Genomic DNA, 15,687 nt, shown 5'->3' on the forward strand with positions numbered 1-15,687 from the left:
GTACAGTGTACACCAATTGGGAATTCAATCAATGGACACATGGTTGAATTATAAATGTTTCACCTTGGCCATTTACAGTAACCCAGCGAGCACAAGATGTTAACCACTAAGCAGGTAGCTTAGTGGTTAAGAGCGTTGTGCCAGTAACCGAAAGGTCGCTGAAAAATCTGTCGATGTGCCCTTGAGCAAGGCACTTAACCCAAATTGCTCCTGTAAGTCGCTCTGGATAAGAGCGTCTGCTAAATGACTGTAAATGTAAAACACATAATTTCAATGTTTGTTTTTTTTCAATCAAAAAGTCTTATTTTCAACGTCTTATGTGCTGACAGGGAAGTAGTTTACCTTAGGTATTGTAATGGTTCCAGTCAGACTTGAATATCTTCTAAAAGGTAACCTATTATTACCTGGTGTTTAGCTGTTATAGCCTACTAGCCAATTAAATACAATTCCAGATTTTGAACTATTTTATTGAAATGATGAGAGAAGTGCAAAAAAACAAGTAGACCTCCACTGCCTGAAGGGAGTGGTTGCTGCCAGCAGGAAACATCAACCTCTGTCCAAAGCCCTTTCTTTAATGATATTACCAATGTAGCCTGCAGACTGCTTGGAGAAGCAAGGTGAAATAGCGTCATGGAATCTGGACTTCAACAACGGAAGGTTACCTCATCCTTTGAACGACTGTAGTGCATAGTCATGTTCAAGTATACATTACTTACATTTCCATAGATTGCCATAGATTACCTAAAATGATGGTAAACTTTGGTAAATTACCTGTAGTTTTGCAACCCTAGCTTTGGCCAACATTGTCTGCGAGCAAGATTTGACAATAATATGGTGCAGTCATTCAATGTTCTGGAGGAGAAGTACCCTCCGACGCCGCTAGCACTTTGCTGTAACCCACTGAGCTATTAAAAGCACATACGTTAATATACAACTAACGACTACTAGGCCTATCATATTCCCAATTCTCAGATGTCTAAAGCAGCAGTCTCCAACCATTCCTATATGGTCAAACTGCTCTCTCCCGGTTCTACCGTACTCTACTGTTATTGCACGGTGTACCGGCCGTGGCTGTCACACTCTTAAAAAAAATGCTACATTCCTCAACAAGCCGATGAGAGCGCTAGTCCTTTGTAGCTCAGGCGGTAGAGCATGGTGCCTATAATGACAGGGTAGTGGGTTCGATTCCTGGGACCAACCATGCATGACCGTAAAATCGCTTTACAAAGGACACACTAGTTAGTGCTTATTGAGGTGGAGGAGGGCCTGAAGGAAGAGAGACAGATCCACATTAGAGCCATGTAATCACCCAGCATCCTTCACTCCTCTCCATCAGGTGGAGAAGACCTGCTAACCCACATCTCTATCCTCACACATACACAGCTCCCTCCCTCCCTCCCTCCCCCATCCCTGTCACACCAGAGTGTGTGTGTGTGTACTCTAGAGCAAGGACGCCGTTAAGTGGATTGTTATTGTATCCATTCCCCTAATACCATTCTCTTTGGTTTAGTAGGACCATGACATACATAGACAGCTTCCCTTTCATCCTATAGCCCAGTAGTACCCTAAAACGGCAACAGGTGGCACCATAGCGTTCCAAAACGCAGAACAATAACTGTCTCAATAGACAGAGAGACTCTAAGACCCTATATGTGGGTGGTGGGCCTAGTGTGGAACGGGATCCCTCCTCCGTGTCCAGACATGGTAGAGTAGTCTAGTTACCTCCTCCTCGCTTCTTCTTACGTAATCTACACTACCGGTCAAAAGTTTGGTCACACCTACTCATTCATTTACATTTAACATTTTAGTCATTTAGCAGACGTTCTTATCCAGAGTGACTTACAGTTAGTGAGTGCATACATTTTTCAGATAATTCAAGGGTTTTTCTTTATTTTTACATTGTAGAATAATAGTGAAGACATCAAAACTATGAAATAACACATATGGAATCATGTAGTAACCAAAAACGTGTTAAACAAGTCAAAATACAATTTATATTTGAGATTCTTCAAATAGCCACCCCTTGCCTTGATGACAGCTTTGCACACTCAGGCCTTCATGGTCGATTTATTTTATTTTATTATTTTAAAACGGCATTGTTGGTTGAGGGCTTGTAAGCAAGCATTTAACGGTAAAGTCTACACCTGTTGTTTTCCGCGCATGTGACAAATAACCTTTTATTTGATTTATTGTAGCCAACGTCAACGAGAGTCAATGGCTGCGTTAAGACAGGTAGCCCAATTATTTTTTCCACTAATTGGCCTTTACCAATCACATCAGATCTTTTCCCAGCATATCTTTTTTCAGAGCTGATCTGGTCAAAATACCAATTAGTGAGATTTTTTAATTTTAGAATTGGGCTGCCTGTTTTAGCCCAGCCAATGAGAGTCCTGCCAAGTCACTTCCTCAAAACAAGGAAAAACCCTTATTCTCATGTGATTTGGACGGGCATGAGGTAACCATTTGAAAACCAGTTTGCTTTGTTGTCTGTCCAGTTGTACTGATACAATCACAAAATCTGACATTGTATTGAAGGAATCAGACAAAACATTTGTTAAATAAGATGAGAAGGGCATGTTTCAAACGCATAGCCTAATTGTTTGAATAGCCTACACGCTGAACAGGTACACATTTTCTCAATGAGGATCACTATCTACTTGATAAGAAATATTGTAAATCACAAATCAACCATTTCTCACTCCTTTTGAAGCTGTTTTGTGTGTTTCTCCCTCAACCTAACAGAGGAAAGGTGAGACGGCGCACAGACTGTCATTCACGCCGCCCCATCATAGAAGCGCTCCTTACACCACCAATCATAACAATAGGAGGGGACGGACAACGCAGGGTTAGGTTGTCAACTGTCTGATTGGGAAATAACAAACCAAACCACACATTAGTGCTGCTGAGAGTCAAGAGAGAGTTCGACGTTTCACTGAGGGGTTGGGACGAAGACACGAGGCCAGCCACAATAAACTGAATCGCACGCCAAATTGACTGCACTGTTGCGGTCTTAGCTGTTTTGATAGAAGCTAGTGAAGCCAGTCAGCGATCCATCTAGCGAACCGCCAACCTTATTGGGAAGTGCCGTGCAGAAGTCGGGGGTTGAGATAGCGATAAAAGAAAGGGGGGGTGTTTGTTCGACAATCGTCTGACAAAGGAGCAGTCAGACAGATTGCTGCTACTACTACTACTAGACGAGACGAAGCCGCAGACCGTGTTCAACACCGGTACAGTGACATATGATGTGTTTGTGCTTTATCATGCCTTCTAGCACTCATTGTTGTTGAAGCGTCTGCTAACTGTCTGTAGAGTCTCGGGTGTAGCAACGCCTGCATGTATGCTAGCTAGTTAGCCACAGTAGCTAGCTAGCTGAATCATTACATTGGATCTAACGTTAGCTAGCAGCGTGGAGCTACTGTCACGTTATCTCGCTTCAACGTCGAAGACAAAAAACGAGCACATTTGTTGTCAACTCGGAGGGAAAGCTGTTAACCAGATAACTAACCGAGCGAGTTAGTGAAGAGCAACATTTCCTCTGTTGATAGCTACGCCTTGCTGTGTCATGACATTCAAGTGTAAGTGAAGTCCTTCCAAAGAGTATGCAGGACAGGAAACGATTTGGGATAAGTATATAGCCAGAGGACATTTTAATCTTACATTGATTGAAGTTCGTATCGACTGTATCGGCTGCCCAAAAGGACTGCATTTGGAGGTCAGTGTCAAAAGGAAGCCAGAATGAAGAAGTTCTCCCGAATGCCGAAGTCTGAGAGTGGCGGGCTGGGAGGCGGCTCCGGGTCAGGCTCAAGCTCTGGACTCAGCAACTATTTCGGGAAAGTGTTCGCTGTGGGCCGGTTTCAAGTCACCGTGGAAGAACTCATAGCGGAAGGTATGTCTCAATAGGACTATGTATGTGACGTTAGGCTACTGCACATACAGTGCATGCATTGCATAACACACACACAGTAAATACACATCACCTCCTTCCACTGGCTGTTATTATTCAGTATGGGTGGACGTTGATTATTTCACCCGAAGGGATTCAGATTTAAACATCCGCCCCTTTCACGGAGAATTGGGCCTAAACAGTACAGTATGTCAGAATTATAGTAGGGCCTAAACAGTTCAAAATGTCAGCGGCATGTTTGTTCTACATAGTATATTTGCATCTGCAACTTTCCACACTGTTTGCCTACTGAACACGCCCATGTACTGTCTCTCTCTGCATCTCGGTAGTCCTCACTTGACATGGAAAAGGCCCATGGCCTGCTGAATGACCCGTCACCAGCTCACTAACTAACTCTGTTGAGGTAGCATCTAACCCACATGTCAAACTCATTCCATGGAGGGGCAAGTGTCTGCGGGGTTTCAGCTCCTCCCTTGTACTTGATTGATTGAATTAAGGTCACTCATTATTAACGAACTCCCCTCACCTGGTTGTCTAGGGCTTAATTGAAAGAAGAAACCAAAAACCCACAGACTCTAGGCCCTCCACCCCTGATCTAGCCTATCGGCTGCTCCCTGAGGATACAGGTGTCCTGATCTCACATGTCAACAAGTCACTGACAAGCCACCTAACCTGTTTTACCACTCCTGATTTTAAAACAACAGCTGTCTGTGCACAGGAAAGTAGGCTGTGTGTGTCAGTCTCCCTCTCAAAGCGGATACAAAGTCCCTCCCTTTACCACCCTTTTCCAGTGAGCTTTGAGAGGGAGGTGTGAATTTAGTAGGCCAAAACAAGGACCTAGGAAGCAAGGATTGACTGCTAGTAACATTTTCAGATGCAGTCCATGGTCTGGAAGTACCCCACCATGCAGAGGTAGGGAAGTGAGGACAGAATGAGGAAGCTCATTTATTTTCCTCTGAGGGCAAAACACTGACTGCCTTCCCTTCCCAAGGCCTGTCATGCACTTCCACCATTAACACACACACACACACACACACACACTGACTGACTGCAGTACACAGTCATGATTGTGGTCCTCTGTAGCTCAATTGGTAGAGCATGGCGCTTGTAACGCCAGGGTAGTGGGTTCGATCCCCGGGACCACCCATACGTAAAAATGTATGCACACATGACTGTAAGTCGCTTTGGATAAAAGCGTCTGCTAAATGGCTTATTATTATTATTATTATTATGATGCCTGATTCCGTTTAGTTAATTTTTTCTCCCATATTCAATTTTATCTGTTTTAGTTTTTCCAGGTTTCCGTTATTCAATTTTTCGTTTTTTGAATATTGTTAAATTCGGTTTTAATGTCTGTATTCCGTGATTCCGTCAGCAGATTTTATAGGGCCCTACATTCCTCTTAAGAGCTCAGTAGCCTAACGATCCTTCTCTATAGGAGAATAGAGCTGAAACCAAATTGTGTTTGAAGTATGGCTGAATGAAGATTCTTTACACTGGCACCCACAGACAGTGCAGCAGGATATATTCAATGTTACACAACTTCCTTTGTGCCACGTCTGAGACACTTTTTGCATCCCAAATGGCACCCTATTCCCTACATAGTGCACTACTTTTGACCAGATCCCTATGGACCATGGTCAAAAGTACTGCACTAGATACAGTGCATTCAGGAAGTATTCAGACCGCTTGACTCTTTCCACATTTTATTACGTTACAGCCTTATTCTAAAATGACAAAGAGAAAACAGGTTTTTAGAAATTTTAACTAATTTATTACAAATAAAAAAACAGAACTTATTGACATAAGTATTAAGATCCTTTGCTATGATACTTGAAATTGAGCTCAGGTGCATCCTGTTTCCATTGATCATCCTTGAGATGTTCCTACAACTTGATTGGAGTCCACCTGTGGTAAATTCAATTGACCTGACATGATTTGGAAAGGCACACAACTGTCTATAAAAGGTCCCACAGTTGACAGAATACAGTGGCCTCCATCATTCTTAAATGGAAGAAGTTTGGAACCACCAAAACTCTTCCTAGAGCTGGCCGCCCGGTCAAACTGAGCAATCGGGGGAGAAGAGCCTTGGTCAGGGAGGTGACCAAGAACCCGATGGTCACTGGCAGAGCTCTAGAGTTCCTCTGTGGAGATGGGAGAACCTTCCAGAAGGACAACCATCTCTGCAGCACTCCACCAATAAGGCCTTTATGGTAGAGTGGCCAGACAGAAGCCACTCCTCAGTAAAAGGCACATGATAGCCTGCTTGGAGTTTGCCAAAAGGCACCTAAAGGACTCTCAGACCATGAGAAACAAGATTCTCTGGTTGGTCTGATGAAACCAAGATTGAACTATTTGGCCTGAATGTCAAGCGTCACATCTGTAGGAAACCTGGCACCATCCCTACGGTGAAGCATGGTGGTGGAAGCATCATGCTGTGGGGTTGTTTTTCAGCGGCAGGGACTGGGAGACTAGTCAGGATCGAGGAAAATATGAACGGAGCAAAGTACAGAGAGATTCTTGATGAAAACCTGCTCCAGAGCGCTCAGGACCTCAGACTAGGGCGACGGTTCACCTTCCAACAGGACAACGACCCTAAGCACACAGCCAAGACAACACAGGAGTGGCTTCGGTACAAGTCTCTGAATGTCCTTGAGTGGCCCAGCCAGAGCCCGGACTTGAACCCGATCGAACATCTCTGGAGAGACCTGAAAATAGCTGTGCAGCGACGCTCCCCATCCAACCTGACAGAGCTTGAGAGGATCTGCAGAGAAGAATGGGAGAAACTCCCCAAATACAGGTGAGCCAAGCTTGTAGTGTCATACCCAAGAAGACTCGAGGCTGTAATCGCTGCCAAAGGTGCTTCAACTGAGTAAAGGGTCTGAATACTTTATGTAAAATGTGATGTTTCCGTTTTTCTTAAATGATAAATTAGCAACATAAAAAAAAAAACTGGTTTTGCTTTGTCATTATGAGGTATTGTGTGTAGATTGATGAGGGGGAGGGGGGGGACAATTTTAATCATTTTTAGAATAAGGCTGTAACGTAACAAAATGTGGAAAAAGTCATGGGGTCTTAATACTTTCCGAAGACGCCGTATATAGTAGGGTGCCATTTGGAACGCAGACACTGACTGATGCAATTTAAGGATGATCATGATGGCGCCTCAACCCATTGGACACAAACTACACTATTCACACTATGGGAAACTACTGTAGTTGGGGTAATGGAACCCAATCATCATGACGATGGAGTTATGAATATTCATGATCCTATTAGAATAAAACCCCACTCTATAACAGAGGCCATGAGCCCAGTGTCACAATGTAATCATATGAAGTGACTGAAATCTTCTTGATTTAAAAAGCAGAGTGTGATGGTCGGTGGTTCTGACTGCGTCCGTCCCGTAGGATGGGTGGTTAAACGTGCACCCTTCATTTCCTTCTTTCCTTCAGTAAAACCATCAAGGAAATCCTCATTCTCCGCTTGAGGAAACCACTGATCCAACACGGTAAAAACAAGGAAGTGGAAACCATGGTTTCCATCTCAACTGTATTTCCTTGATTCCTAGCGTCATCCCTTCTCGAAAAGCATTGGCAGAGAAAATCTGAGGGAAGGAACTCCGAACTGCTCCGATGTGCTTTGAGAAGGAGACGACGAGGGAAATGTGAGGAATCAAGTCAATATTTCTTCAGCATTGTAAAGGTATTGGAATGTTGCCTCAGGGTAGTCGGCGTTCCACCGAGGAGTTGAGGACACCAAGCAAGGGCAGAGACGCTCGGCTAATCTGAATGCTCTCCTCTCTCTGGCCGCCCCCCTTAAACCCGGCCGTCCCGCTTGCAGCCTGGTGGTGTCTGTCAAAGGGTCGTTGCTGGTGTGACTTTGCTCTCTGTCTCAGGGAACAACTCAATGAATCATGGAATGTTTCTCAGAGGGAAGCTCACCTTGCCACTCCCTCTCTCTCTTTTTCTCCTGTCTTCTCTATCTCAAAGCCCAAATTAACAGAGAATGTGGTTCGCTCTGCACAGGAAGTTATAGGAGGAAGTAGTGTGAATTGTGTGAATAACCTAAGCTTCTAACCTGGGAGGTATCCTTACTTTTTGGCCATCCTTTTCAGGGCGCTAAAGCGCTAACTTATTTTGTAGAGAACTTTTCTATCGTGTTCATGGCGCTTTTAGTTGATTTGGCTTTGCTTTTGATATTTGAAAATACTCACATTTGTCGGAGTGGTCAAGTCAATGTCTTTTATTGTCCAAATGAGGATGTTTTGTATGAAGGTTCAGCATTTTTTTCAACTCAGCTCATCATTGGCCAGTGCGAAGCACCAGTCACAGCAGAGTGGTTGTATCTAGAGATGAGGAGGAACACACCCCCTGTGGTAAAATGTGGCACCGCAGATTTGACCGGTAAATTATAGCATTTTAAATTACTGGACATTTGAGAAATTTACCGGACTCATATTCATTGGGTGCGTAACCTGATTAGGGCGGCGTCCGCGCTCAGAATGACAGAAATCACATATTATGATAATGATAATGATAATTCATCTTAACAGAACAGTCAACCCGAGGATGGAACGGCGTGCGTCCTTCTTAAAGAATTACGATGCGTACTTTGAAGACGTTAGAATAACTGTCCACATGGCCAGTAATGAACAGCCAAATCACTAGCCTATGTCAATCTACCAGTAGAAAAGTTGACCTATTCTATAGGTCCGCTTGTCGGTCTGAGCGAGAAAGAAATAGCCTATTCCGAACAGACACTGGGACAGTTGTGGGTCGATAGATCCCAAATTCATACAACCAGTAGGACTAGGCAGGTAGCTTAGTGGTTAAGAGCGTTGTGCCAGTAACCGAAAGGTCGCTGGTTCTAATCCCCGAGCCGACTAGGTGAAAAATCCGTCGATGTGCCCTTGAGCAAGGCACTTAACCCTAATTGCTCCTGTAAGTCGCTCTGGATAAGAGCGTCTGCTAAATGACTAAAATGTAATACAAAAAAACGTTCAAAAGCAATGTGGCTGATGGAACAGATCAGAACATTTAACTTAAAATGTTGATTAAACTATAATTTATTGACATTATAAGCACAGCAATGTGCACAAGGCAGTAGTCTATGCACGAATGTTCCTTCATTAATGAAATTAGCAGGAAAACACCTTTGTCAAAAGGGCACTGCACATGCCAGCGGTTTCATGAGACGGAGATGAAAATATCTGTTAGAAATGTAGAAAGTGGGAGCTTTTAAAGATGTAATAATAATAATATGTCATTTAGCAGACGCTTTTAACCAAAGCGACTTACAGTCATGCGTGCATACATTTTTTTTTGGTGTATGGGTGGTCCCGGGGATCGAACCCACTACCTTGGCGTTACAAGCGCCGTGCTCTACCAGCTGAGCTACAGAGGACCACAACAACTAACATGGGTTGCTAATATGACTAGGATTGTGCCTTTTGGTTACTGGACAATGAAATAAAGTTGATTTTGAAAACCAATAGAATATGAGTGAGAGGCGCTACTGGTTTCAGTGGCATATGAAAGTATTTTATAAAATAATTGCCTCCACGTTTCTATGGTCGGATTTGGCTAGGCTACTTTGTAGCGAGGTAAGACATGCCTCCATAATATGAAGTATATTCTCCCGAGTGGCGCAGTGGTCTAAGGCACTGCATCGCAGTGCTAGCTGTGCCACTAGAGATCCTGGTTCGAATCCAGGCTCTGTCGTAGCCGGCCGCGTCCGGGAGACCCATGGGGCGGCACACAATTTGCCCAGCGCCGTCCAGGGTAGGGGGAGGGAATGGCCGGCAGGGATGCAGCTCAGTTGGTAGAGCATGGCGTTTGCAACACCAGGGTTGTGTGTTCGATTCCCACGGGGGACCAGTATAAAAAAATATTATAAAAAAAAAATATATATATACAGTATATGTATGCACTCACTAACTGTAAGTCGCTCTGGATAAGAGCGTCTGCTAAATGACTAAAATGTAAATGTAAAATGTAAGTAAAATGTTCAGGTTTCAAACAGTAAATGATATGTTTTCAAACTGCATACTGCCTCCTCCAGCTCATTGCCAAGTGGTGTGTGATGCACTGAAGCCTGCCTACCGTTGCCTATGTACTTAAATGGCGAATGGGAAGCGTGCTTCAATTACCAGTTGAGAAATAAAAATAGTAGCTCTTTAAAAAAAAAGAAGAAAAAAAAAGTTTTTAACACGTGATTGCCTTTTTTTTAGAATTGTTGTGCAATTATTGGGCTTTATAAAATCACGTTTCACTCCAACAGTGAGCTGTGGCAGCAGCTCTCGTGCTGTCTGACAGATTTCCCGCTCAAACTAGCGTGTGATAAATAAAATACATAACGACGAATGAAAATACACGCACCAATTTAATTCCACTAAGTTATGCAAATTGACCGATAGACAGATGAGCATGACCATTTTAAAATGTATTTACATCGACTGGTATTTCCATCAATGAAGAGGCTAAAAGTCATTATTTTGCAATGGGATTTTGTTGTGTGTGGCGAGCGGCAATTTTTATTTATCGGCTTTTCCTTTTTATTTATTTATTTGCCAAAAGCCGGCTGTTATCGGCTAACGGAAACCCTGACATACACACTGCAGTGGTTTTATCTAGCGGCGAGCAGGAACTTAAGTCATTTCCGCTCTCCTTACACCACAGTGCTCTCCGTCTCTCTCGGATGAGGTCTGTCACTGTCTCAGAGAAGGGTACAGAAATGACAAGATGGATCTAGTCACAGGAAGTCAGCCTGCTATCTCTCTTCCTCAACCCATCCGCTATAGGTTGACTGACTCCGTGTCCTCCCTTACAGGATAACTGACTTGTGTAGGGTTCCGACTCTTGTCCTCTCACCACAGGGCAATAGCCTGAAACTCCTCTGCGTCATGACACTCACGTTATGTGATACGTAGTTGACAGTAAGTCCATAGTCAAATCAAATTTAGGCCCAATATATGAAAGTGAATTTGAAAATAGGACTGATATAGAACGGGTCGGGGGGACAAGGTTCCTTTCTGGAGCCAGCCAACCCCCTCAGGCTGATTTTTGGTATTTTGGTAGCAGACTGTCTGAGTGAGTAAGCAGGTATGACCTGTGTCCCAAATTTGCACAGGGCCCAAGTAGTGGTCAAAAGTAGTTCACTATATAGACCGTCTGATCGCCTTCTCCAATACCTACCAACAACAGGCATCAGGTTTCTGTTCCTCCCTTCCTTAAAGCTACCAGACAGACAAGCTAGCCTACATCTGTTTACGTAACAGTGTTGGGCTTGCTTTACGTGTGTGTGTGTGTGTGTGTAGGGTCGCACCTGAGCCCGGTAAAGGTCTTCTCCGTGTTTTAACGTCCGTTGTTCCCTGCTTTGCATGGATGAAGTTGGGGCTTGTAGTGCTCATTTGAATGAATTTCCTGTCTTTTTGGAGCTTTTGTCCAGCCCTAAAACATACTTTTTGTGATTTAATTCCCTTTATAGTAAGATAATGTTTGTATATAGGAGATCACCATTATTACCAAGTCTAAGTGGACTACCACAATACACAATGCATCCTGGGAAAGTCCTCTGGGTGTATGTACACTACCATTCAAAAGTTTGGGGTTAAAATAACATCAAATTGATCAGAAATACAGTGTAGACATTGTTAATGTTGTAAATGGCTATTGTTGCTGGAAACGGCTGATAAAAAAAAAAAAAAAATGGAATATCTACATAGGCGTACAGAGGCCCATTATCAGCAACCATCAGCCCTGTGTTCCAATGGCACGTTGTGTTTGCTAATCCAAGTTTATCATTTTAAAAGGCTAATTGATCATTAGAAAACCCTTTTGCAATTATGTTAGCACAGCTGAAAACTGTTGTGCTGATTAAAGAAGCAATAAAACTGGCCTTCTTGAGACTAGTTGAGTATCAGGAGCATCAGCAATTGTGGGTTCGATTACAGGCTCAAAATGGCCAGAAACAAATAACTTTCTTCTGAAACTCGTTCTTGTTCTGAGAAATGAAGGCTATTCCATGTGAGAAATTGCCAAGAAACTGAAGATCTCGTACAACGCTGTGTACTACTCCCTTCACAGAACAGCGCAAACTGGCTCTAACCAGAATAGAAAGAGGAGTGGGAGTCCCCGGTGCACAACTGAGCAAGAGGACAAATACATTAGTGTCAAGTTTGATAAACAGATGCCTCACAGGTCCTCAACTGGCAGCTTCATTAAATAGTACCCCGCAAAACACCAGTCTCAACGTCAACAGTGAAGAGGCGACTCCGTGATGCTGACCTTCTAGGCAGAGTTGCAAAGAAAAAGCCATATCTCAGACTGCCCATCTTTAATCTTTTCTTTTTACTGGCCAGTCTGAGAGATGGCTTTTTTTTTTTTGCAACTCTGCCTAGAAGGTCATCATGGGGCCTTGGAAAACAAAAAGGAGACTTCTTAAAGCGTTTCATCTTGGACTTCTTTCTTATAAATCCAAGTAGATCCCTGTTTCAGTCTGTTTTCTTCTGTTTGTTGTCCAATGAATAGGACCCATGTCATGTAAACATGGTTTCCATGCACACATCTGCTGTGGTCACAGTAAACACAGGGTTCGACTATGGCTTTGTCCCAATTTGGCACCCTATTCCCTATGTAGTGCTCTGGTCTAAAGAAGTCATAAGTAGTACACTACATAGGAAATAGGAAATAAATAATTCAATCTCTTTTTCTACTTATTGTTGGGTACGGGCCACTGCGGGGTTATCGACCAAGTGTTGGCCGTGGCCATTCTAGAAATGACAGAATGATGTAATCAATGCATAGAATTGTGCCATCATTGATTTTCTGTCCTGCAGATGGTAGACCTTTTTTAAGGCCTAATAAACGTTAGATGGATATTGGCTTAACTTGAATTGGAAAGGCTTCAGTTGCTCATTTTTCTTTTAGAGTTATGAACTAGTTGGTTCTGCCATCATGTTCTGTGTTAAAGTAAAACATGTAGATTCCCGCCTAAATAGACATACCCAAAAGTAAAACTTTTTCATGAGATGGCCATAAACAATAGCTAGTAATGCTGCATAGTTCTAGAAAGTTATGGAACTCACCTATCAGGCACAAATAGTAATACAGTGCATTCGGAAAGTATTCAGACCCCTTTTTCCACATTTTATGTTACAGCCTTATTCTAAAATTGATTAAATTGTTTTTTTCTCATTAATCTACACACAATACCCCATAATGACAAAGCAAAAACAGGTTTATAGAAATGTTTGCTAATTTATTAGAAATAAAAAACGGATATCACATTTACGGAAGAATTCAGACCCTTTTTGGAGCAGGTTTTCATCAAGGATCTCTGTGCTTTGCTCCGTTCATCTTTCCCTCAATCCTGACTCGTCTCCCAGTCACTGCCGCTGAAAAACATCCCCACAGCATGATGCTGCCACCACCATGCTTCACCGTAGTGATGCTGCCAGGTTTCCTCCAGATGTGACGGTTGGCATTCAGGTCAAGGAGTTCAATCTTTGTTTCATCAGACCAGAGAATCTTGTTTCTCATGGTCTGAGTCCTTTAGGTGCCTTTTGGCAAACTCCAAGCGGGCTGTCATGTGCCTTTTACTGAGGAGTGGCTTCCGTCTGGCCACTCTACCATAAAGGCCTGATTTGGTGGAGATGGTTGTCCTTCTGGAAGGTTCTCCCATCTCCACAGAGGAACTCTGGAGCTCTGTCAGAGTGACCATCTTGTTCTTGGTCACCTCCCTGACCAAGGCCCTTTTTTCCCCATTTTTTTCCACCTTTATTTAACCAGGTAAGCCAGTTGAGAACAAGTTCTCATTTACAACTGCGACCTGGCCAAGATAAAGCAAAGCAGTGCGATTAAAAACAACAACACAGAGTTACATATGGGGTAAAACAAAACATAAAGTCAAAAATACAACAGAAAATATATATACAGTGTGTGCAAATGTAGCAAGTTATGGAGGTAAGGCAATAAATAGGCCATAGTGCAAAATAATTACAGTTAGTATTAACACTGGAATGCTAGATGTGCAAGAGATGATGTGCGAATAGAGATACTGGGGTGCAAATGAGCAAAATAAATAACAATATGGGGATGAGGTAGTTGGGTGGGCTAATTTCAGATGGGCTGTGTACAGGTGCAGTGATCGGTAAGGTGCTCTGACAACTGATGCTTAAAGTTAGTGAGGGAGATAAGAGTCTCCAGCTTCAGAGATTTTTGCAATTCGTTCCAGTCATTGGCAGCAGAGAACTGGAAGGAATGGCGGCCAAAGGAGTTGTTGGCTTTGGGGATGACCAGTGAGATATACCTGCTGGAGCGCATACTACGGGTGGGTGTTGCTATGGTGACCAATGAGCTAAGATAAGGCGGGGATTTGCCTAGCAGTGATTTATAGATGGCCTGGAGCCAGTTGGTTTGGCGACAAATATGTAGTGAGGACCAGCCAACAAGAGTGTACAGGTTACAGTGGTGGGTAGTGTATGGGGCTTTGGAGACAAAACGGATGGCACTGTGATAGACTACATCCAATTTGCTGAGTAGAGTGTTGGAGGCTATTTTGTAAATGACATCGCCGAAGTCAAGGATCGGTAGGATAGTCAGTTTTACGAGAGCATGAGTGAAGGAGGCTTTGTTGTGAAATAGGAAGCCGATTCTAGATTTAACTTTGGATTGGAGATTCTTAATGTGATTCTGGAAGGAGAGTTTACAGTCTAACCAGACACCTAGGTATTTGTAGTTGTCCACATACTCTAGGTCAGACCCGTCGAGAGTAGTAATTCTAGTCGGGTGGGCGGGTGCCAGCAGCGTTCGATTGCTCAGTTTGGCCGGGCGGTCAGCTCTAGGAAGAGTCTTGGTGGTTCCAAACTTCTTTCATTTAAGAATGATGGAGGACCTTCAATGCTGCAGAAATGTTTTGGTACCCTTCCCCAGATCTGTGCCTCGACACAATCCTGTCTTGGAGCTCTACGGACAATTCCTTCGACCTCATGGCTTGGTTTTTGCTCTGTCATGCACTGTCAACTGTGGGACCTTATATAGACAGGTGTCTGCCTTTTTCCAAATCATGTCCAATCAATTGAATTTACCACAGGTGGACTCCAATCAAGTTGTAGAAACATCTCTAGGATGATCAATGGAAACAGGATGCACCTGAGCTCAATTTCGAGTCTCATAGCAAAGGGTCTGAATACTTGTGTAAATAAGGTATTTCTGTTTTTTATTTTTTTATAAATTAGCAAAAAATTAGAAACCTGTTTTCACTTTGTCATTATGGGATATTGTGTGTCTATAGAGGGGGAAAAAATAATTCAATCAATTTTAGAATAAGGCTGTAACGTAACTGTGAAAAAAGTCAAGGGGTCTGAATACTTTCTGAATGCACTGAGGTATCCTCACTTTTGAAGACAAGCACAAGTACATAGTACAAATAGTATTAAAATATGAAAAATCACGATTTTTCCCCCTTATCAGAAGTGGGCTTGAAATTAGGGCTTGAAATTACTGAAATGCTTCTAAATATAGTTCATATCAAATTATGAATGACTTAATATAAGACTTCACCCTTCTTATGACTGTAAAATAAATATGATCATATTTAGTGATATTACAAATTTGGCTCCATTTCATATAACTGACGACAGAGCATTTTCTACCAAGCGTCCTCTGAGCAACGCAGAGACACCATTCGAATGTCTGCAAACTCTTTGCAACTTTACGCACAGTGACGTCGTTCCTCTGTGACCCAGAGAAAGTGGTTGCGTTTCAATAGCGGAGGTGTAT

General features: G+C 43.0%; 1 protein-coding gene across 3 annotated transcripts in view; it reads left to right on the top strand.

The window, feature by feature from the left end:
• Positions 1–2,835: 2,835 nt before the first annotated feature.
• LOC121530709 (BMP-2-inducible protein kinase) overlaps positions 2,836–15,687 on the top strand; it is a 110,036-nt gene continuing 97,184 nt past the window's right edge. For 2 of the 3 annotated variants that reach the window (XM_041835873.2, XM_041835876.2), the window contains exon 1: positions 2,836–3,886. In XM_041835873.2, the coding sequence (XP_041691807.2) occupies positions 3,736–3,886 (151 nt within the window). In that variant the 5' untranslated portion in view covers positions 2,836–3,735. The remainder of the gene's footprint in view (positions 3,887–15,687) is intronic. The other variant, XM_041835874.2, reaches the window with a different exon arrangement.

The sequence above is a fragment of the Coregonus clupeaformis genome, unplaced genomic scaffold (genome assembly GCF_020615455.1).
Source record: "Coregonus clupeaformis isolate EN_2021a unplaced genomic scaffold, ASM2061545v1 scaf0780, whole genome shotgun sequence".
Classification (NCBI taxonomy): domain Eukaryota; kingdom Metazoa; phylum Chordata; class Actinopteri; order Salmoniformes; family Salmonidae; genus Coregonus; species Coregonus clupeaformis.